The following is a 23044-nucleotide window of genomic DNA, read 5'->3' as shown; positions in this document are numbered from 1 at the left end:
TTGATATCTTGGATCCATGATGAAATGACTGTAGTCTTGTTAGATAAATAAGAAAAGATCATTTAAACTTAGAGAATTTTGAACATCAAATTTTGATGATATCAATATGTTACCACGAATTACTCTCTACACACTCAAATTCAAGTAATTGATCACCTGCCTGCACAATTAGAAAACTGAGCAGTTTTGATGAATGATTATCTTGCCCTAATGTGCAAATACTTATGTGATGACTAGTGGCTTTGCAGACATACACTTATATATGGCATCATTATAAGAAACTGGGTACATTGCATTATCACCCTCGAAAAGCCTCTTCCTAATGTGCTGCATGCTTCTGATTATAATTATAGTTTTGTTGACTGGTACAGTATTCTCAGAGGCAGCATGGTTTGTAACCCTCACTGTGAAGTTTACAGCATTCTTTATCTCCTCCATTAAGTTCAATTTTTTTTACATGAAGATTTGATCCAGTTACAAACAACGCTGGGCCATATTGAAAATATTTCTTAGATAACCTATGATATTTTTTAATGTCGGGGCATTTACTTTCCTAGTGTCTTTTGTGCAGCCGTCCGAAAGGTCGTGATAGCAGAGATTTATCAAGTTCCAGTGGTGATCTTCAAAATGAAGTAAACGCATCTTTATTCTTTGCCCTTGTGAATGGCTGTTTGGCTTTCTGAACTGTTTATCTTAATTCCTCCCTGTTTTGGTAAGTCCGTTATTTATCTCCTTTTTGTATAGCAGGGAAAAAATCACATGGACAAGGCCATTCAGATGCGTGAGGGCCTTGAAAATGAGGTACTCCATCTTCTTAAAGATCTTGTGCTGTATTAGTTTGATCTGGCCACCATCAAACCACTTTGTACTACTACCCTATCATATCAGAGGGTGATTGTAAAACATGATGAATTTCTTTCTTCTCCAGAATCTGTCCATTAAAGCTAACTTACCTGCACTGCTTTGGGAAAAAACAAGGTCAATTTGAGCTATATATGAAAACCATGTTAAAACTAAAAATGGAAGTTTTGAGAGTTCACCAAGACTTGTGGATGTAGATGCATGGAAGTTTGCAGAATTTTAAAACTCAAGTCTCATTTGCGAAAATAGAAATACTTATTAATGCTGTAGTCCACTTAATATTTATCTTTTGTTGTCAAATTTCGGTTTTGACAGAATTGTTAATATTTAGCTTGTTTTCATCTGATACACTGCTTTTCTAGAATAGTCATATGACTAACCAAGCATTGACCATGGAATGCAGATACCTTGTTTACCAAGAAATGATTCAAATTAGTTTCCTATTCGCAGTTTGACCTACAGCTATCGTGGTATCCTTTTGTAGGAAGAATAGATTGCGTATAATAGATGGAATTGTATTGCATTGAGGCCTCGGCCGGTATATACAGAGTGCAAAGACTTGGGGCAAGGCTCCCCTGGATACATATGGCAGTCTACGATACATATATCTACAACTACCAAAAATAATGTAACATCCCCCTGCAGTCACAGCGGGAGCACCGCAGATGGTGAGACTGGAGAAGAAGCTGAAGGCAAAAGCCAATGGACTGACATCCCCCCGCAGTGATAACGTCGATGCGGTGTGGATGCTGCGACTAGAGAGAAAATCGGCGAGTAACTCATGCAGATGATAGCCCTTTGTGCAGATGTGGAGGTAGCGGAGCATGAGGACGAGTAGCCGTGGTCGAGGATGCTGTGCGTAGAGTAGCCGTGGTCGATGTAGCTGTCGAGGTTGTCGAATACGAGGGAGCCACACTTGAAGCCACTGGCGCACGAGGAGGCGTCGTGAGGATGGTGGCGTAGGGGAAGACGCAAAAGATGAAGACGGGACGCGTCGAGGCAATCGTAGGGGGGGGGAGGGGGTCGATGCTGAAGTCGATGCAGTCAAGCCATCGGGCGAGACATTCCCGGGTTTGCCAGGCCCAGGAACGCATTGGGGACGATAGCACGCACCGGCGTTGCTAATACCGGACGTGCAAGGTAGAGTGCACAACCAGGCGTCGTTGTCTGAGGGACCAGCAGAGAAGGCCTCCACGGCGGTCGCAGGCGCAAAAGAACGGCAAGGTAGAAGATGCTGATGCAACTTGCGGTTGCTGGAGTAGACGAACGAGGTGAAGATTAGACGGCGATGCTGGTGACAAGGTGGTCCTGGACGAAGCGAGGAGGTAGACCTGGACGATCTGACGCAAGGCCTGATGATTCGGATGATGCGGCGGCAGAGCTTGAAGGAGACGGCGAAGAACTCGAACAGCCTAATGAAGACCATGCGCGCAAGGCGCAACGACTCGTAGTCGACGATGAGGTCGTTGATGTGGTCGGCAGCGGTGAGGATGCAACGGCAAAGGAGACCACGAGTGGTGCCGCTGCTGCTCGAAGAGGCGATGCAGCGGTAGCCCTCCATACTCGGGGAAGTGGCGCGCAATACGAGGACAAACGTCACGGGAGCCGGGTGGATCACGCACATCGGCTGATCAGACTGGGTATGCGTGAGGCGAGACTACGATGGGCGAAGTCCCGATCGGTGGAGGTGATGACGAGCCGGCGGAGGTTGACATGTGGACGAAGCAGTGAGGAGGGCAGGGCACACTGGCGTCCCATAGGGCGTTGTCCATCTCACCAAGCCGCACAGTCGGAGACGGGGCAGGAGCTGGTGAAGTCAATGCCGATGTCAAAGTAAAGGCGAGTGGAGTCGACATGGCGGTGGGCGATGCAAACCGATCTTAGATCGATCGGAAAGGAAAAAAAAACAGCAACAACAAATCTCCGTGTAGAATGTCGGGTGCCCATAGCCTAATCCTATCTCTCTTCTCATCTCTTTGAATTGAACGGATGAGAGATAGAATCAGAGAGAAGGAGCAGGCAGCGTATGTGCAGAAGCACTTCAGCGGTGCCAGGTGGTGAGGGTCCCCAACGGCCTGACTGCTGGACGTCCCTTGGCGGTAGCGAGCTTGGCCACGAAGACTCGGAGCATGGTGCAAAGCTTGGCGGGGCCTGCTCTGCTCGCTGCTGGCAGCCTTCATCCTGACGGCTTGATCTGCGTTGCTTGACGATGACTGCGGCCGAATCAACATGATCTGCCGCGAAACAAGGCGCTGCCCCAGGTGGAGATGATCTCCCTGAGGGCGCGCATGGTGCAGAAGCAAGCGGCGGCTAGGGCTGGTTGCGTAGGGTCGAAACCCTAACTCGTGATACCATGTAGGTAGAATAGATTGCGTATAATAGATGGATTGTATTGCATTGAGGCCTCGGCCGGTATATATAGAGTACAAAGACTTGGGGGGCAAGGCTCCCCTGGATACATATGGCAGTCTACGGTAGGAATATCATAACTATCCTACCAACACCTTTTGACGGCAGAGCACAGTGGGTGTAGGATCCATGGTAGAATGACATACTAAGATTAGATTAGTTTTGTGCATTCTTAGTCACTCTCGAGATAACCATGAAGCCCATGAGTGTCAGTTCAGTGATCTAAATGTCTTGCATTTTATATTGTGAAATTTAATTAGTTTTGTGCATTCCTAGTCACTTCAGTGATTTAAATGTCTTGCATTTTATATTATGAAACACGAGTTTGAAATGTTGTAGTTTTGCAGGTTAACCAGATGAAAGATAAAATTGCAGCAAAAGAACAGCACATTGCAGACTTGCAGAAGAAAGCTCAGGTGATCTCCTGTCCTGATTTTTGAAGGATTTTGTTGTTATCATTTGCCCCATTGTTATTCGAGAGCGCCACTGCTTGGCCATCTTTAGGATGAGTTCTGATAAGTCACGAAACAATTTTTCCCGTAAAACTGCAGAAATTAGAGGATGAATTGGTTGCTGCACGGAAAGTCTCTTCGGAACGACAATTAGCTGTTACAGACGTATGTGCTCTTCACTTGTTGGCTGCTTATCTGTGAAAACCTGTAAGTGTAGCATTGCAATTATTTGTCTGACGAAATCATTGTATGCAGTTGTACAAACATTTTCTCCAACTTCAAGACTACAATGACAGAGTCAAGACGGCTGAACAGAAGCTTCAGGTTATTTTCTCAACGTTTTGTTTTTCTTTTATTCCGTGTATGTATATTCATGTCACCATGAAATCAACATCTGTCGCACAAACCTTGCATTGACCAATCTGGTGCTGTATCTGTATGACTAATTCTCTGTTTCGTACCAGTCTCTTGTCGGCGCTGCAATGGTTGAGCTTGACATGGCTGAAGATGCTACAACCAGGGATGGTTCGATGTACGAGAATGGTGTGGTTTGAACATCGTGCTGACTGTATCGGTTACTAATTTCTTAGACTTGTAGCTTGCATTTGCCATGTACTAGAACTGTAATGTAAGGGTCGAGCAATGTTTTATGCAAGGATCAGTGAACGAGTGGCTGCTCATTTGCTGCTATTTGTGGCCCAGACGTGTCTTTCAAGTCAGATTTATTAGCCGGCAAAGCTCAGCCCGTGATATCTGACAATCGGTTCAGTTGTGCAAGCTTGACTTTTGAAATGATCCCACTCTATGCCAACTGTATCTTGGGCTGACTTTTAAGCTTTTTTCTACTGATTTCCTTTGTTCGACTGTGACGCACTGCTGGCGTACAAGTCTGTGGTCGCAACACCCCGTATGCCTGAGTTGTATGCATTGACCATCAAAAGAAACATGCTTGAGACGTGGTCTCGTAGGTTAACACTGATACGTGGTCACGTAGGTGAACCCATAGCCATAGCGTAGTCGCAGAAGAAGCAAGCAGCAGCAAGCAGAAGAAAAAGCACAGCAGCACTGCAGCAAGCAGATGAAAAGCATGCAGGGCGGCAGGGCCCGCGAACGGTATGTATCTCGCCTGACTGTTTTGTTTTAGCTTCGACGGCGGTGCTTTGCGTTGCCTTTCCGCAGCATGTGACACCACATTAGTTTTTTCTCCTTTTCATTTTCATTTTCTTCTATTTTTTTCCTTCCGTTCCTCTTTCCTTTCTTTTTTCCTTGTAGTCATGTAGATACAATGGCTTTTTGTCTTCTTTCTCCGTTTCTTTTGATTATTTTCCTTTTTTTCTCCCTTTTTATTTTTCTTTCTTTTTTCTTTATAATATCTAAACCGGTTTGTAATTTATATTTTTCACAATTTTGTACCTATCATCTTCAGTTATTATAACTAAATCTTAGTTGACATATACTTGATTGGATTATTGGTATTGAAGAATGATTTTGCCCTTAGTGCGTACTAAATCTATTCGAGTTGTAGACTTATTGATGATGTAAATACATTTCTTCACTTTTATACTAACTTGTTCGCCATATGGATATATTTTTTCGCTTGTAAGAATAACACGTTCCTGACATGGATGTTTGTTCTCCATGTCAAAAATTTGTTCGCGATGGGGACCTGTTTTGTTCATTTTGTATGTTGATTTGTTTGCAATGTTAAATTGTTCTCGTCATGTGAACTAAATTGTTTATCAATAAATACTAACTTGTTCACGTGTTGCACCATCTTATTCACTTTAATTTGCAGAACTTTTTCACGAATCAAATATAATTTATTCACATGATAGCCGTACAAATTCATTTATTTGCAATATAGTAAAATATAGATTATTGTATGTTTATAAAGTTAAAGAAAAGTCAAATTTGTCATCGTTGGGCCACTCATACTCTCGAACTGCTACTTGGTCCATTCACACGCTCCTCCTGCCCGTGTGGCACGTGCTTCCCCTCCCCTACTCCACAGCCCACGCACGGCCCATACCTGCTCCGCAGCCCGCGCGCTCCTCCCCACTCCCTGCTCTGCGGCCTGCTCGCACGCTTGAGGCGACAGCTGAAAAAATTGTAGCAAGCAATGGCTAGACGTTCCAAATTCCGGAGTATCTCCAAATTCCGGAGTCAGCGGCGGCCGTTCCCCTGCCTCTTCCATGCTTATCTATACAAAGAGGACTTTTAAAATTTTTTTATATATTTTCTCTATTTCAAATTGTAAGTCATTCTAATTTTCTTGGAAAGTCAAAGCATTAACCAAATTTATACAATAAAATATTAACCAAATAAATATTATTAATTTATTTATTAAATATATTTTCATAGTATATTTATTTGATGCCACAAATTTTTTTACCCTCTTAATAATTTTGATCAAACATAAAATAGTTTGACTATTTAATAAAGTTGGAATAGTTTACCATTTGAAAAGAAGGAAGTAGTACATTGTAAAATTGCAAACAGAGTACGCAGATTTGGGGAGTGCTCGTAGAGAGATACGTCTCGGGATTTCTTTCGTCCCTCGTTACTCGCCGGCCAAGGGAGGGATCGATCGTTTCATACTTTCGTGGCCGCAGCGGCAGGGGCCGCGCTCCTTCGATCTGCGGCGACCAAGATGGGGATGGCCGTCGTCGCCCCCCACGCACCGCCGCTTCGTCAACATCATCTCTTGCGATATGGACTCCGTGCCCGCCGAACTTGGCCAACAGGCTCCCGTCATCATAGCTCTTCTTCTTCTGCACCTAGCGGATCAACGCCGCCGCCGCCAATCAATAACAAGGTACGCATCTCCTACAACCGGCTCTTGTATTTCATCCCAGATATCATGCGCATGTACGTGTGGCCCATTCAAACCAGCTTCTTTCTTTCTCAAGAACCTAGTACCCGATTGACCACCTCTTAAATCGTTCCACCTTTACTGGATTGGTGTGGCCGAAAATCTTGGGCCTCTTGTCATGCTTTTAGTATACGCTTGTGCCTAAGGGATAGTTGGATGTATAAGGTATGGCATGAATAATTTTTTTGAGAGAGAGAGTACTCCCACGTAATGATCTTTGTTGCCACCGTTAGTCTTCTCTTTGCAAGTTTCAACTGATCAAAGGGGGAAAAACAAAAGTAAAATGATTGTGTTTATGTTTAAGTGATTACAGTGTATTCCCGCAGAATCAGATATATAATAGATTACTGCAATACGGTTTAATCCCTCTAAGCTAGCCACAAATTCGACATCTTGAAAGGTATGGTCAAACTTTGGCTGTCGGTAACTTCTAGATATTTACTTTTCAAATATAAACATCATATGGACAGAAGTTTCTATGAAATACTTTTGTAGTATGATAATATATGTTGGATTTAATAGATATATTCTAATATAGAAACAAACCGGAGCTACATTGACTAGAGTACATTACATCTATGTATTCGATTTCTTTCATTATATATTGTTTTTTTTCCGATCAAAGGCATCCGCCCGGTTTAATTACTGAAGGGGTTACCAGCTTACAAGTTGGTGCACAAATATAGACATCTCTCCGCTAAACTAACTCTACTCCGCTAACTAACTCTACTAGTCCCCTCTACTAACCAAACTCACTCTACTAACAAGCTTGTCGCGGCTGCACCTTCGCCGTCGCCGACCAAACCACCACACAACGTAGACACGCCTTTGGTGAGGTGATCAATGACTCGCAGTGCAGCTAGGATGGCCGAAGCGAGACACCCAAGCCAGTAGCCCCCAAAGCGATAGGGTCTTCTAGACAGCGCCTCCAGGGGGGATGCGACATCGCTGCCACCGCTGCCCGACTAGGATCTGGGCAGAGTTTCCTTCGAAGACTCCCGCAGGAGGAGGGCCACCATCTTCGTTCTTGGCAAGGCCGCCATTGCCGCGCGAGGCCTGCAAAAAGCCACCACGCTAGGGAGGCCGGTGTCCCGGTGACACAGCTGTGCGAAACGCACCGCCGCCTGGCCGCAGACCGAGCCTCTATAGGCTACCAAGTGTCCATGCTACACAGGCAGCCACCAGCTCCAGGTCAGGGCAGAGGTTGCATCATTGCTAACTCTCACCAAAGTAGCTTCCTTTGTGATGTTTGGTATTGCGAATTTTTTGTATTTTTTGGTGAAGCTGAGATTGGAAGCATTGATCGACGAAGTGAATGCTCTTCGTAGAGAGAGGTCAATTCTGATAAAAGCTGTGGAGGAGTGCCAAAGGACACATATTCAACCCCAAGATTAAGATGTGTAGGTAGCTTAGGCTTGTAGCTACCTTACATTTGCCATGTACTTGAACTGTAATGTAAAGTATCGAGCAATGTTAAAGTTATGTGAGGATAAGTAAACTAGTGGCTGCTCATTTGCTGCAATTGTGGTCCAGACTGTTCCTGATATGGTAAAGCTCAGCCCATGAGCAAGCAACAAGGCTTGACTTTCGAAATGCTCCTACTCAGCAGCGGATCCAGCGGTGGGTCGAGGGGGGCGGGCCTCAAGCCCCCTATCACCTAAAAAACAATGGAGCCCCCCCTGAGCCCCCCTCCATTTTTGAAGAGAAAGGAGTAAGAAGAAGAGAGAGGAAGAAGAAGGGCCCCACCAGGGGCCATGGCTGGCTCCGCCACTGCTCCTACTCTAATTGTCAATTGTATCTTGGTTGAAGAGGGTTGTGGCTAAGCTTGCTATTTTCTCTAAGTTGCAAAACTAGATTGTTCATTTGTTCTATAGTTCTATACTTGTGTGTTGATGCTTTTGAGACCAGTCTCGACTCTTGTAGGTCAAGCCATAACGTAGTCGAAGACATAATATGCAGTCACCACCAGAGCATTTGGTTTGCTTTGTTAAGAAAATAATTAAATAAGAAATGCAAATCATGGGACTTCATAGTATAGGATTGTAAATTTGTAATGGCATTTGACGCAAAATTGATCGCAGTGGTGAATTCTTTTTGGTTTTTTGCGATGTTGCCCCTACTCTGAAGTGCATAGGTATATTTACCTACATTTTTTTAATTTTGTGATTTAATTCTCAACTATTCACAAGACAGTTGAGGGCAAAATCACAATTACCCTTTAAAGCAGGGGATAAGAACACAATCTTTTTTGAGTTGCAAGCGCCACCTATGGAGGCTGGGATAAGAACACAAATGCCCCACAATTCATTTTAATGCCAGAAGCCCACATATGTGTTGCGGGGCCAGCCAGGCTCGGCCCAGGAAGTAGAAGAAGCAAGCCCATATGCTAGAGATTCCAGACGTTCAACCTGCCCCGCCACCCATAGTATTTGGACAGAATTGCTTTTTGATAGAACTCATACAAGGATTTGGGAATGACTTCCCAAGTTACACAATTAAGCTCCCTAGCTACTAAAGTGCTGATACAAATACAATGGCTTGTACAAGGTGTTATCTGTTATTAGCACAATAAGGTAATATAGAGAGATTCATCTCAGGATTGATTCATCCCTCTTTACTTGCCTGCAAGAGAGGGATCGATTGCCATGGTGGCAGCGACAAGGACGACGCTGCTTCGATCTGTGGCGACCAAGAGGGGGATGACCGTCGGCCCCCGCGCATCGTCACTTCGTCAACATCCTCTCTTGCTTGATGGACTCAGTGGCCGCCACCGACCTTGGCCGACAAGATCCCATGTCCTATAGCTGGCTTTGCAATTAACAATTTTATATTTCATCCCACTTATCATCCACATCTTAAATTGTTCCACCTTTACTGGATTGAAGTGGCTGAAAATCTTGTGCCTCTTATCATGCTTAGCATATGCTTATGTGTCTTTAGGGATATTGTTCACCACATATTTGCCATCTCATGGCAGGATGTGTATAAGGTATAATGGTATAAACAATTTATCTGTGAGAGGACCGCTCCCACATAAAGAATCTTTGTTGCTATCGTTAGTCTTATCTTAACAAGTTTAAACTAATCAAAGTGGGGGAACATAATTTAAATGATTGTGTTATACTTTACTGAACACAACAGATTCCCGTAGTGCAGAATCATGTATAAAATAGACTACTTAATACAATTTAATCTCTTTATATGAGTTTTATAGTTTCTCTGCTTATATTATTCATGAGTTCTATGTTTCAATTCAGGACTTATTTGTTCCAGGCAGCAACACGTTACTTGATTCTCCCGTGCTAAAGCAGGTCACTTCCTATCTATCTGAGTGTGTAGTTTCTTTGTATCTAGCGTTTTTGTGTGTTTCTGAGCTTGTTATGTTGCAATTTAGGGCACAAGAAGCTGGATCATAGCTAGGGCACAATTTCACAAAATGTGAAAGCTATCTCATCCCAACAAGCTATATTTCTTACCAAGGTAAACACAATGTGATTCCCCATACAGATTTTGCAATTTTTTGTGCACTGCTTGCTTGTTGGGTTAATCTGTAGCCATCAGAAGAATAGGGAAACTATAGGTCAATTTGATGTTTGTTCTTAGATATGATTTTCACAGGGCTAACCACAACAGTTTCATTAATGATTATAACTATAGATTACCTCAAATTATAACTCCCTTCATCCCAAACTATAAGTCGTTTTAGCTTTGTCAGCCAAACTTGTCTTTGACTAAGTTTATAGACAAATGCATAAATATCTATTGATGTTTGTGATATGGTGTGTTTTCCACTATCTTGTTTCATTGATGTTTAGAACTACTTCAAATTATAATAAGCTTTTTTGTAATGTATAATAAGTAGTTAGTTTGATATATAAGTCACTCATTGGTAGATAAACTCCATACTCTTTTAGCTCAATTGGTCAAAACCTCAGCAAGATCCCTGCGAAGAGCGTAGCGTTCAGATGTGTTAACACAACGAGATGTTGTCTAAGCAATTCTATGGCGTTATCACCTAATTACAAAGTATTGCTTTATTCTGGTGTCGAACCTTGTGGAGCTGTAGCTTATTTCGGATATTAATTGGTGCACCTTTTACTCAGCCAAGAACATGAGCATCCTCTATCTTATTTTGGTATCATTGCAAGCACCCTCTATCCTATTTTGGTATTGTTGCAAGAATGACATGACGCTCTATGATACTTGAGCCGGGTCAATCAGTTTTTCTATAAGCTTGTTGCTTGTGTAGTGAAATTCTAGTATTGTGCAATGTGCAATAGCGATGATTCTCGGCAGGCATGCAACAATTTATCTTTCTATAAGCTTGCTGCTTCTATTGTGCAGATTCTGGCCTGATGATGATGTTCTAGTTTATAATGTTAACAATTGCATAGTCTCTTGCTTGCCTATAGGTCATTTGTTTAATTTGAGTAGGCTTCACTTTAAGGATTTGTTTTGTAGATTTGTTATTTTCTTCTTCTTCAGGAACTTACTTAGAACCAGAACGATTCCGATGAATCAAACAGATAATGGCTCTTACTCATTCCAGTATGACATGATTTCATAATATGCCATTATATTGTAACACCTTAAATCTAACCTTTTGCAATTTAATAAAAATTATTAGAGTATTCTAGATTTTATATGAGTTCATTTAAGGTCTTAAGATTTTTTGTTGAATTAGGCAATACAATTTTTTTTCTAAATTAACTTAATGAACTATAGGTTCTTGTGTGTTGCATTCATGCCGGTTGAATTTTCTTTTTCCTTGTGTGAAAATGGTTTTAAAATGCGTTTATTTGATGATTAGGATTTTTTTGAAAATTTTCCAGATTTTTCGGAATTTATTCTCACCTTTCTAGGGCTTTGTCCATTTATTGGAGAGTTCTATAAGTCTTTTCTCGAGCTCCAGATATTTTATTTAGATTCCTCATATCCCAATCTATCTCTAGGATTTTTCCTGAAATTGTCAGGATATTTTGAGTATTTTTCGTGAATTAAATGAATTATCTAGATTTTTCTATTTTTTTTGTTTCATGGGAATATTATTCAAAAAAAGAAAAAGAAAGCATATCCTATCCACCCGGGCCGAGCCCGTGCTTACGTAAGTGGCGATCAATGCTATGTAAGGATCCGTCCGGAAACGAGTGGTCGAACATTTGCTGATCGTTATATATTGTACGTGGTCCAGACGTCTCTTGCAAATCGAATTTATTGGACGGCCCCGACTATGGCTGATGATACGGTAAAGTTCCGCCCGCGATGTGTCAACCAGTTCCGTCGTGCGAGCTTGACCTTGTCGTCGTCAACAGTATCTTGGGCGATGAATCCTTGGCGAGGCTCGTGGATTCTTTGTTGGCATATGAGAGCCGAGCGAGGTACGCACTGGACTCTGCCATCGGCGCGCACGTCATCCCTCGATGGAAAATGGCGGCGAGGCCGGGCCGGCCAACAGGCAACGAGGCCGCCGGCAACGGCGACGAAGGACTTCGCCGTGGGCGGCGGCCGGCCGGCCGGTCGTCAGATCAGTGCCTGGGCACCGTTACCCTGGCTGGCGGGCGGGCCCCCGGCGAGTTGGGCCACTGGCGACCGCCGAACCCGGCCACGTCAAGGTCGTCTATCAGGGTGTCGCGCTAGTAGGACCGTCTCAACGATGGACAGCTGATTTCTTTTTTTTTTTTTTTAAAGAAACGACGACAGCAAAGGACAGCTGCACGCATGCTTCCACTCGAAGCAGTGCTGCTACTCCCTACTCAATTCCGTTATTCGAATTATCAAAAAAAAAGTTCCGTATGATTATTCCGTCCAGAGAGAGGAAGAGAGGAGACTTGAGCAAGTCTCTGTCGTTGGAGCATTCCGTTGCAACAGCAGCACAGTAGAGTAGAGCAAGCCATGTTTGACCTGTTGGCGGCCGAACCCGCCGGCACGCACAGGCGCAGCAGGCCCATCTTGACCGCTTCCAAGTTCCATGAGTCCATGCATGACCCTCCTGACGCTGTGGTGTGTGGCGGTCTCTTGACTTTTTTGTTTGGTCGCCCAGGATTAACACGTACGGGTGCGTGGCTACCCTCGTCGTGACGGCAGCAGAAGACCGGCTGGATCGGGGGAGCTGTACGTCAGTGACGCGACGAGCAAACACACCTACAGGAACGCGTCAGTGACGAAAACAATGCGAGAGAGTTCTCCCGGAAGACATCGGGTTACCAATACAGGAACGGACCGAGCTTGGGACAAGCACACCTACTGGTGTACCTAGTACCTTAGTGTACGTGCGCTCTGACCCTCGGCGAGACCGTACATGATGAAGTCAAATGCCTCCTCTAGAAGTTAGATTAGAAACGTGGTGACCGGTGAATATCATCGTAACATCAAAAGGTTTCTTCCTATTTAGATGTTGGGTGCTCGAGTAGGTATAGAAATCTGCATGTGGATTTGGCAGGGACATATCAATATTTTCATGATCATACGTATTACTTACATTTTATAATTGTGACTTGCCGCATGAAGAGGATTGGCCTAGTTATTATAGTGAATAAATACTAATCCACATTTGTGTTGGTCCTAATAACCTGCAGACGACGTTGGAGTTATAAATTTGTAATATTGGGCGTCCTCAAAATAAAATTATAATATTGGGCCCTACATTAATTTCATTTGCAAAAAAAAACTTAATTAATGCATTATCTAGTTATGGCATATAATTGGCAATGACATACATACTGTCATCGATAGAAATCTTAGAGACTCTCTTGGGCAGTTTACCAAACAGATTGTGAGGGTTCATACTATTCCCATTTTCTAAAAAAGAAACTCAATTTCCCATTTGCTGAAGCCATTCTCGTTGCAGTGACAGTGAAAACATGCTCACAGGTGATGTTTACCTGCACCGCTCCACGGCTGACCTGAGCACTGACCCCCTGCCGGATGCCGTACGGAATCAAGCTCCCCGGGCCCACGAAACCGTGATCTCCACAACCGTAGATCCGCAGATGGACGGCATGCACTGCACGAGTCCTTCGCCGCTCTTGACCCGTAGTGCCCGGGTCAGGCAGAGGCGCCTGGCGCCCGGTCAAGCCGCGAGCAGGCCCAGCCCATTCAAACGGTCAAACTGTTTACGCTGGACTCGTAATAGGAAAAGAGGAAATGAAAAACTACTCCACTCTAACGGCCAAATAATTTCCCGCGAATCAAGCGACCTCCGCGCCCGCCACCGAGGATTAATTCGCGCACGCCGCCAATCGCCTCGCCGGGCGCGGGAACGGGAGCGCGCTCGTATTTATACCCGCATCGCCATCTCCCCGTTCATCAAAACACCCGCAGCTCTGTCTCTTCTTCTTCTTCCTCGTCTTCCTCTTCTTCTCCACGAGAACATCACAGCAAAGCTGAAGAGCTAGCGCAACCTGCAAGAAGCAAGGATCGAGCAAGAACGAGGTTTGTCAATTGAAGGAAGAAGAGCCCCCCAAATCCCAAGAACGGAGGAGTTGACGAGGCCGAGTTGATCGGGCACAGGAAGGGATGGATTTAGTGCGGATGGGGAGCATCGCGGGCGGGAGCCTGCGGCGGACGGCGTCGTCGTGGCGGGCGTCCGGCCGGAGCGACGCGTTCGGGAGGTCGACGAGGGAGGAGGACGACGAGGAGGCGCTGCGGTGGGCGGCCATCGAGAAGCTGCCCACCTACGATCGCATGCGCAAGGGCATCCTCACGGGGGCGGCGGCCGGCGGCGTTGAGGAGGTGGACATCCAGGGGCTCGGCATGCAGGAGCGCAAGAACCTCATCGAGCGCCTCATCCGCACCGCCGAGGAGGACAACGAGCGATTCCTCCTCAAGCTCCGCGACCGCATGGAGCGGTAAAAAGCACTGACGACTCTGCTTCAGTTCTTTCTGAAATCCTGATCGCTTCAGAAAAATTTCAGAAACCATTTCATTATGCAGCAGCACGTTAAGAATAAGCATTTCGTGCTGTGTACCTACTCGATTTATTCATGATTTTCGTTGGACTTGCAGAGTTGGGATTGACAATCCGACAATAGAAGTACGGTTTGAGCACCTCAACATTGACGCGGAGGCCTACGTCGGCAACCGGGGCGTCCCAACGTTCACCAACTTCTTCTCCAACAAAGTCATGGTACGCATCTGCATTGGCAGCTTCATGAATGCTTCCTAGCCATGGAAAACGTGCAATCGTCAAGTTTCTTCAGCTTCTGACCCCATTGACCCGCTCCTATCACAGGATGCGCTAAGTGCTCTGCGCATCGTTTCGAGCGGGAAGAGGCCCATCTCCATCCTTCATGACATCAGTGGAATCATAAGGCCTGGCAGGTAAGAAACCAAAGAATTTGAAATATGCAAGATTTGAGTTTTTCTCTAATTGGACTGTACTCACCATGTGGATTGTGGAATTTCTTCAGGATGTCTTTGTTGCTTGGACCTCCTGGATCTGGGAAAACGAGTCTACTTCTAGCTTTGGCAGGGAAACTTGACTCAACTCTGAAGGTACCAACATCTTGCGTATTTTCTTGAGTTTGAGTTGTTCTGATCTTCAGGCAAAAGACTATTAGAGATAAAACTGGCTGTAAGTTTAACATGGATGAACTTGTAATGGAAATTTCCAGGTGTCAGGAAGAGTGACTTACAATGGGCATGACATGGATGAGTTTGTCCCTCAGCGGACATCGGCATACATCGGTCAGCACGATGTTCACGTCGGCGAAATGACAGTCCGGGAAACACTTGCCTTCTCTGCAAGATGCCAAGGAGTTGGAACACGTTATGGTACGTAACATGGGCACTGAAAAGGAACAAAGATTTGCTTACCTTTGGTAGAGTGAACCTTATGGTGTTTTGAATTACACAGACATGCTTACGGAGCTCTCAAGAAGGGAGAAAGAAGCCAACATTAAGCCAGATCCTGATATCGATGTTTACATGAAGGTATAATTCATTTAATTCGAATCAAACCCTGTATTTACGTTGGAAGTAACAAGTGGCACTCAAAGTTATTGTGCTCTTCTGTGCAAACAGGCTATCTCTGTGGAAGGTCAGGAGAGCGTGGTCACAGATTACATCCTCAAAGTGAGTAAAGAAAACCCTATACAAAAAGCAGCAGGAGAAATGGATATGCCTCCCTAACAGTATTTGTATTTCTTTTGCAGATTCTGGGTCTGGAGATCTGTGCAGATACAATGGTTGGGGACTCCATGATCAGAGGTATCTCAGGAGGACAAAAGAAGCGTGTCACAACAGGTATGTGCAATCTGCAGTTACAGAATGATATGTGCATCAAGCCCTTCGAAGTTTGAACCTGACCGAAAAATCTGACTATTGACTTGTTGAATTGTTACAGGTGAGATGCTTGTTGGGCCAGCTAAGGCGCTATTCATGGACGAAATCTCCACCGGCCTGGACAGCTCCACGACGTATCAGATAGTCAACTCTCTAAGGCAGTCGGTCCACATCCTTGGTGGAACTGCACTTATCGCATTGCTTCAGCCTGCACCTGAAACATATGAGCTCTTTGATGACATTGTTCTTCTCTCTGAGGGCCAAATTGTATACCAGGGTCCTCGGGAGAATGTCCTTGAATTCTTTGAGGCCATGGGCTTCAAATGTCCAGAGAGAAAAGGTGTTGCGGACTTCCTGCAAGAAGTGAGTGATCCAGAAGAATTATGTTAGTTGTACATTTGTGATTTGGAACTCCAAACTCAGTGTTTTCCTTTTGTGGTATCACAGGTTACGTCTAGGAAGGATCAGCATCAGTACTGGTGTCGGAGAGATGAACCATACCGATACGTCTCAGTTAATGACTTCGCAGAGGCATTCAAAGCATTCCATGTTGGGCGTAAGCTAGGATCAGACCTCAAGGTGCCCTTTGATCGAACCAGGAACCATCCTGCAGCTCTCACAACGTCCAAGTATGGTATCAGCAAGATGGAGCTTCTCAAGGCATGCTGCTCTAGGGAGTGGCTGCTGATGAAGAGGAACTCGTTTGTTTACATCTTCAAAGTAGTCCAGGTACGTATCCTGCTTCCTGAAATCTTCTCAACTACCGAATTCAGATAGCAAATACTGATGAGTGTACCATATTTGTACCAGCTCATAATCCTTGGAACCATTGCAATGACGGTCTTCCTGCGCACGACAATGCATCGACGCAGTGTTGAAGATGGAGTGATATTTCTGGGAGCAATGTTCCTTGGCCTAGTCACACATTTGTTCAATGGTTTCGCTGAGCTTGCCATGAGCATTGCAAAGCTGCCGATATTCTATAAGCAGAGGGACCTCCTCTTCTATCCATCATGGGCTTATGCATTGCCTACATGGGTGCTCAAGATCCCAATATCATTCTTGGAATGCGCTGTGTGGCTTGGAATGACTTACTATGTCATTGGCTTTGACCCAAATATCGAAAGGTTCTTCCGCCATTACCTGCTGCTTGTACTGATCAGCCAGATGGCATCTGGTCTTTTCCGGCTTCTTGCTGCATTAGGAAGAGAAATGGTTGTCGCAGACACATTTGGGTCATTCGCTCAGCTTGTTCTTCTGATTCTTGGTGGCTTTTTGATAGCAAGAGGTATGTCAAGTCTCCGTTCAGACCTTGTTTAGATACTATCCAGAGCATGGAACTGAGTTTCTCTATCTCCATCTGCAGATAATATCAAGAAATGGTGGATTTGGGGCTACTGGTCCTCCCCTCTGATGTATGCACAGAATGCCATAGCCAATAATGAGTTCCTAGGCCACAGCTGGCAGATGGTAATGCAGCTTCTCTGAAGCAATCCAAGCGTGATCACTCTGTAGTTCAGATAGATAACTGACAAACAATCTCAAAATTTATGCAGGTTGTTGATCCGAAAATAAGCAATGACACACTTGGTGTCCAAATCCTGAAGGCGCGTGGCATCTTTGTCGACCCAAACTGGTACTGGATCGGTGTCGGCGCATTGCTTGGGTACATCATGCTCTTCAACGTACTCTTTGTTTTGTTCCTCGACTGGCTTGACCGTGAGTACCTTCTCAGCTCAAAAGTAGATTAATTCATACAAAGCAAAGCATCTTATGTTTGTCAGTTGTCACTAACGTCGTTCTCAAAACAACAGCACTTGGAAAAGGTCAAACTGTTGTTTCTGAAGAGGAACTGCAGGAGAAGCATGTAAACCGTACCGGTCAAAATGTCGAGCTGCTGCAGCTTGGAACAGATTCCCAGATTTCTCCTAATGGTCAGTCCAAAGCAGATTCCCGTGCAACACATTTTAAATGAACATGCCATTGTTGCATTCTTACAAGTCTAACAAATGCAGGAAGAGGAGAAATAGTTGGAGCTGACACCAGGAAGAGAGGAATGGTACTTCCATTTACACCATTGTCAATCACCTTTGACAATGTCAAATATTCCGTGGACATGCCTCAGGTAAGCACAAAACAGAAAATCTGTCTTATCTTTAACATAGAAACTGATAACACTAAATAATAAGTATTAATTCAATGGATTTTTGACAGGAAATGAAAGATAAAGGTATTACTGAAGACAGGTTACTGCTGCTGAAGGGTGTAAGCGGAGCCTTCAGACCAGGAGTCCTTACAGCACTGATGGGAGTCAGTGGAGCCGGTAAGACTACCCTGATGGATGTGTTGGCGGGAAGGAAAACTGGTGGTTACATTGAGGGAGACATTTCCATCTCTGGATACCCAAAGAAGCAAGAGACCTTTGCTCGGATTGCTGGCTACTGTGAGCAAAATGATATCCACTCTCCACATGTCACTGTCTACGAATCCCTCCTGTACTCAGCATGGCTCCGGTTGCCCCCAGAAGTAGACTCAGAAGCAAGAAAGGTAGGTGAAAAGGACATTCATTTCGCTAGCTCATAAGCGATTCATTACCATTTTGCATTGCAAACTATAATTAGAATACTTGGCTAATTGGATCACTTCATGGATGCAGATGTTTGTGGAAGAAGTGATGGAACTCGTGGAGTTAACACCACTGAGGGGAGCATTGGTGGGACTGCCAGGAGTAAATGGTTTATCCACTGAACAGCGAAAGAGGCTCACTATTGCCGTTGAGCTTGTTGCCAACCCATCCATCATATTCATGGATGAACCAACTTCAGGACTAGATGCCAGGGCAGCTGCAATTGTGATGAGGACAGTCCGGAACACAGTGGACACAGGAAGGACAGTTGTCTGCACAATCCATCAGCCCAGCATTGACATCTTTGAAGCTTTTGATGAGGTAAGTTGTGATGATCATGAAATTGGGAGCTTTCAGTGGTAATCTTGAACGCAACTCTCATATATCATACTTGTACTTCCACAGCTATTCCTGATGAAACGAGGAGGGGAAGAAATATATGTTGGCCCCTTGGGACGCAACTCGTGCGATTTGATTGACTACTTTGAGGTGAGCTTCAGTACTCACTGAACAAAACATTCAACTTCCGACTTATGACACACATGATAACCTTTGCTTGGTGCTTCAAATGTAGGGAATACAAGGAGTGAGGAAAATCAAGGATGGTTACAACCCTGCAACATGGATGTTGGAAGTGACCACCTTAGCTCAAGAAGATATCCTTGGGATCAACTTTGCCGAAGTATACAGAAACTCTGACCTATACCGGTATGTTCAGTGACATCCACCTCACATGGCGTTTCTCTTTTATCTATGATGTGTTCCATGTCACTGATTGGGATGCATTATTTGCAGGAGGAACAAAGCTTTAATTAGTGAACTAAGCACACCTCCACCTGGGTCCAAGGACTTGTACTTCCCAACCCAGTACTCACAGTCCTTCCTTACACAATGCATGGCTTGCCTGTGGAAGCAGCACAAATCTTACTGGAGAAATCCTTCATACACTGCGACTAGAATCTTCTTCACGACAGTTATAGCCCTCATCTTCGGAACAATCTTCTTAAACTTAGGCAAGAAAATGTGAGTGCCCTTGCTTACAGCTCCAACTGACACTTGAATGACCTAATCCATGTTGTCATACTGTGACAAAGAAACTTAACTGTTCTTTTGTTCTTCCTTTCAGTGGCAATAGGCAGGACCTGTTCAATTCTTTGGGATCCATGTATGCAGCAGTTCTTTTCATTGGAATTCAGAATGGTCAAACTGTGCAACCAATTGTAGATGTTGAGCGAACAGTTTTCTACCGAGAAAAGGCAGCTGGCATGTACTCTGCTCTACCCTATGCTTTTGCACAGGTAACTGGTCGTAACTGAAGATTCAAATAAAGGGAAATAATTGCATTGTTCTTCCTTTAATCTACTGCTGAATTGTAACCTGTTCTTCCTTTCAACAGGTTCTTATTGAGATCCCACACATCTTCCTTCAGACAGCCATCTATGGTCTCATTGTCTACAGCCTTATTGGCTTTGACTGGACAGTTGTGAAGTTCTTCTGGTATATTTTCTTCATGTTCTTCACCTTCATGTACTTCACGTTCTACGGCATGATGGCAGTCGCCATGACACCAAACAGTGACATTGCTGCCATAGTCTCAACTGCATTCTACGCAATATGGAATATCTTTGCTGGCTTCCTTATCCCTCGACCGGTAAGTGTCCAAGTCTAACTCCTTGTACATTGCAACAACTCAATTTTCTCTGTATTGTTGATGCTGAAGCATACACTGCTGGGTTGCAGAGGATACCAATATGGTGGAGATGGTACTCATGGGCATGTCCGGTGGCTTGGACGCTATATGGACTTGTGGCCTCACAATTTGGAGATATCACACATGTTACGCTGGAAGACGATGGGGAAACAGTGAAAGATTTTGTCAACAGATTCTTTGGGTTCCATCATGACCAATTGGGTTATGTAGCTACTGCTGTTGTTGGATTCACAGTTCTCTTCGCTTTTGTCTTTGCCTTCTCCATCAAAGTCTTCAACTTCCAAAGAAGATAAGCGAAGCCGCCTAAAAAAGATCCAGTGTTGCTTCAGTTCATTTTCAGTATATAGGCACTGCAGCAATGTAAGATAATGAGAGAGTATACAGATGTAGAATTTGTTTTATTTCTCGGTAGTTAACATCATTTTCGTTTTCCAATCAGTTTGGCCTGTACTGAACAAAAAGGGGCCTATGTGCAAATTGTATGTAGATTGTGCATAGTTGAGTTCAATGTAAAGTTTTCCATTGATTTTATACCTGGTCCAACTGATACTTTGCCTCCATAAATTAAAGATGGGCAATTGGCATGATGTTGCATTCTTTTACTTCTCTTTATTGATAGCCGACCAGATCAGAAGATTCTTCTCCAAATTAATCTAAGGTAGCATCCTTCTCACTGCCGATGAACAGAAATTCTGCCGCTAGATGACTAGGGATCCTAAATTGCTGAAAACATGAACCCGATTAGCACCCAGGACTAATCAAAGGACTCTTCTCTAAATTCCTTGCCAGGACCCAGGATGCTAATTCCCGATTGCCACCACCCACCAACGTCAAAGTAAATCCCAAACCAACCTCTTCCGGTCTTCCCCCATCCGCGCGCTTGTTCTAGATCGAAATGGATCGCATTTTACAGCGTAGAACTGTGATTAATATAGAAGCATAGGACGCGAGATTACCACAGCTCACCAGCTTCGCACCTGCAGCTGTAGCTCACATTGCGCCAGCCGCCGCAGCGGCGCAGCCCATCCCGGCCGGACGAAGACGGAACCGCCACCGCAGGCGAGGCGCGAAAGAAGCCACCGGAGAGGCAAGAGCCTAGTTGCTCCCGACCCCGACCGCCGGAACTGTCCGCCGCCCGCGCACGAGGACCAATGCCGGCCGCCTCGGAGTTTGCGCTTACTCCGGCTCGGTAGGGGTTTGGGCGGGTGCTGGCCCGTTTGGGTTTTGGGCCTTTCGGGTTTACCGAAGAGAAGGAAGTGGGAGTGGGCCTCGACTGCAACGAACGGATGCGGACTGATCAAATTTCGTTGGATTCAAACCACACAGTAGTAAATGTTTGGCAAAGTTTTGGCAAGACGGCGAGATTGGATTCAGTTTGCTTGTCCTGTCCTTTTTTTAGGAAAATAATCACGTTAGAAATGGAGGTTCTAAAGCTTTCTCTCTGGATTTATGCTCCCGTAGGTAAAATCTAACTGTTCTGAACTGAATAATCTGAAACCGCTGAAAGACCAGACATCCTTCCTTTCCTGTGAATATCAGATGAGCAAGGAAGATGGCAAGAGCGCATCATAAGCAACAGGAACAGACCACGACACACCAACCACCGCATCTGTGATCCATCCACTGAATGATGGAGTTCTGCAACTCTGCATCCCTAGCCTTGCAGAAGCATAAAAATCTACATGCCAGTAAGTTCAGGAAAGAAATAGGGAGTAGGAGAACGATAACACAAGCAACCTTTTCTATACACAAGGGTGTAATATATTACCAGCGTGCTGACATGGCAAACCAATAACAGATTTACAGCTGCTTCACCGAACTCACTACGGTTAACGTAGAGTTTACACCAATCACGGCATGCTTTATTTCGATGAACAATTCCAGATTGATCACAATTCTTCACAGACGAAACGTATCCACAACGAACTGATCATGGCGCGACGACGGAATTGGCTGAATAATGCCTGGACCGATCCTAATCGTCCTTCTTGCAGCAGCAACAGAAGAACTCCAGGCAGTGCTCGCAGGCCTCGTAGCAGCAGAAGCAGCAGCACAGCGTGAAGGCGCTGCAAGCAACAACCAAATAGAAAGAATCAATATCACCATGATGCATCTTACTTATGAACGTGTAAATTTGCTTCGACGACACTTGTGCAGAACATGAGACTCTGCAGATGCTTGCTGCTTGCAGTTGTACGTGGATAGTTTTCTGCAGAGCAACTCATCGAGTAGCTTGTGGTGATCTTACTGACCAGGCATAGAAGAAGCCCTTCTCGTGATGGCGCTTCTTGACGTGATCCACGGCCGACAGGTTCCGGTCCTCGCCCTGGAAAGGCTCATCCATTGTTGCGGCCGCTTCTTCTTCGCGACCGAAAGGAACACCGCAGTCTGCTGATAAAAAAGAAGAAGAAGAAGGTGGTGGGAGGAGTGGCTTGTTTGTGCAAGTGCACCCGTTCTAGTGTGGTATATAAGGAGAAGGCTGGCTACAGCATATGTAGCTTACCTAACCCCTTGCTCCCTATCAGGTTGTTTCAACGTTAATTGACACTAAAAATGTGCAATAATATTTTGATTTTCAGGAATCAGCATTTTGACAGTCGACATGCATTAATGTTTCAGATTTTTTTTTTCTGTGTGATCTCTTAGTGATAAGCTCGTTTGGCAATCATTGTGCTCCCAACCAATTGTCCAAAGCCACGGGTATGCAGATTTTTGGCAAGGAGATACCTTGGAAGATGGCCTCAAATGTCACTGTGAGATACTAGCAGATAGGGATGTGCTGGCTGGCAGTGTGGATAAGTAGACCTTTGACAGAATGACAGTGCATTAGC

At 44.7% G+C, this 23044-nt stretch overlaps 2 protein-coding genes and 2 long non-coding RNA genes across 8 annotated transcripts; 2 read left to right on the top strand and 2 right to left on the bottom strand.

Moving 5' to 3' along the window:
• Nucleotides 1–571: 571 nt before the first annotated feature.
• On the top strand, nucleotides 572–4562 carry LOC101785674 (glycine-rich RNA-binding protein RZ1B; the record flags this gene model as incomplete). Its single annotated transcript, XM_004951444.3, is given in 6 exon segments — nucleotides 572–632; nucleotides 748–801; nucleotides 3618–3686; nucleotides 3822–3887; nucleotides 3978–4046; nucleotides 4187–4562. Coding segments are annotated over 6 exon segments (409 nt in total), but the record flags the coding sequence as incomplete, so codon positions are not given.
• An 8521-nt stretch (nucleotides 4563–13083) lies between these two features.
• Nucleotides 13084–20800, top strand: LOC101785271 (ABC transporter G family member 39). The gene is made up of 23 exons (XM_004951440.3): nucleotides 13084–14441; nucleotides 14599–14719; nucleotides 14825–14913; nucleotides 15003–15087; nucleotides 15207–15366; nucleotides 15449–15525; nucleotides 15616–15666; nucleotides 15747–15837; nucleotides 15938–16239; nucleotides 16324–16605; nucleotides 16687–17164; nucleotides 17243–17346; nucleotides 17433–17595; nucleotides 17691–17810; nucleotides 17892–18001; nucleotides 18091–18423; nucleotides 18533–18823; nucleotides 18908–18991; nucleotides 19077–19210; nucleotides 19298–19525; nucleotides 19629–19800; nucleotides 19899–20153; nucleotides 20243–20800. Exons 1-23 carry the CDS (start codon nucleotides 14110–14112, stop codon nucleotides 20504–20506), a joined length of 4326 nt encoding a protein of 1441 aa, XP_004951497.1. The 5' UTR covers nucleotides 13084–14109; the 3' UTR covers nucleotides 20507–20800.
• On the bottom strand, nucleotides 14345–15542 carry LOC111257135. 4 transcript variants are annotated; one of them, XR_002677545.1, is made up of 5 exons: nucleotides 15409–15542; nucleotides 15228–15333; nucleotides 14978–15145; nucleotides 14566–14906; nucleotides 14345–14483 (listed from the first exon to the last, which is right to left on the bottom strand). It is a non-coding gene; the product is annotated as an uncharacterized LOC111257135 (long non-coding RNA). The 4 variants fall into 4 exon arrangements; XR_002677547.1 differs by having other exon boundaries at nucleotides 14566–14878; XR_002677546.1 differs by having other exon boundaries at nucleotides 14362–14490.
• On the bottom strand, nucleotides 20502–22712 carry LOC111257134. Of its 2 annotated transcripts, none has more exons than XR_002677543.1 (3): nucleotides 22466–22712; nucleotides 21170–22279; nucleotides 20502–20516 (listed from the first exon to the last, which is right to left on the bottom strand). It is a non-coding gene; the product is annotated as an uncharacterized LOC111257134 (long non-coding RNA). The 2 variants fall into 2 exon arrangements; XR_002677544.1 differs by having other exon boundaries at nucleotides 21191–22279.
• Nucleotides 22713–23044: the final 332 nt, after the last annotated feature.

Source organism: Setaria italica, chromosome I, assembly GCF_000263155.2.
Source record: "Setaria italica strain Yugu1 chromosome I, Setaria_italica_v2.0, whole genome shotgun sequence".
Taxonomy (NCBI): Eukaryota; Viridiplantae; Streptophyta; class Magnoliopsida; order Poales; family Poaceae; genus Setaria; species Setaria italica.
The sequence above is the reverse complement of the archived record's forward strand: the minus strand, read 5'-3'. Positions and strand labels throughout refer to the sequence as shown.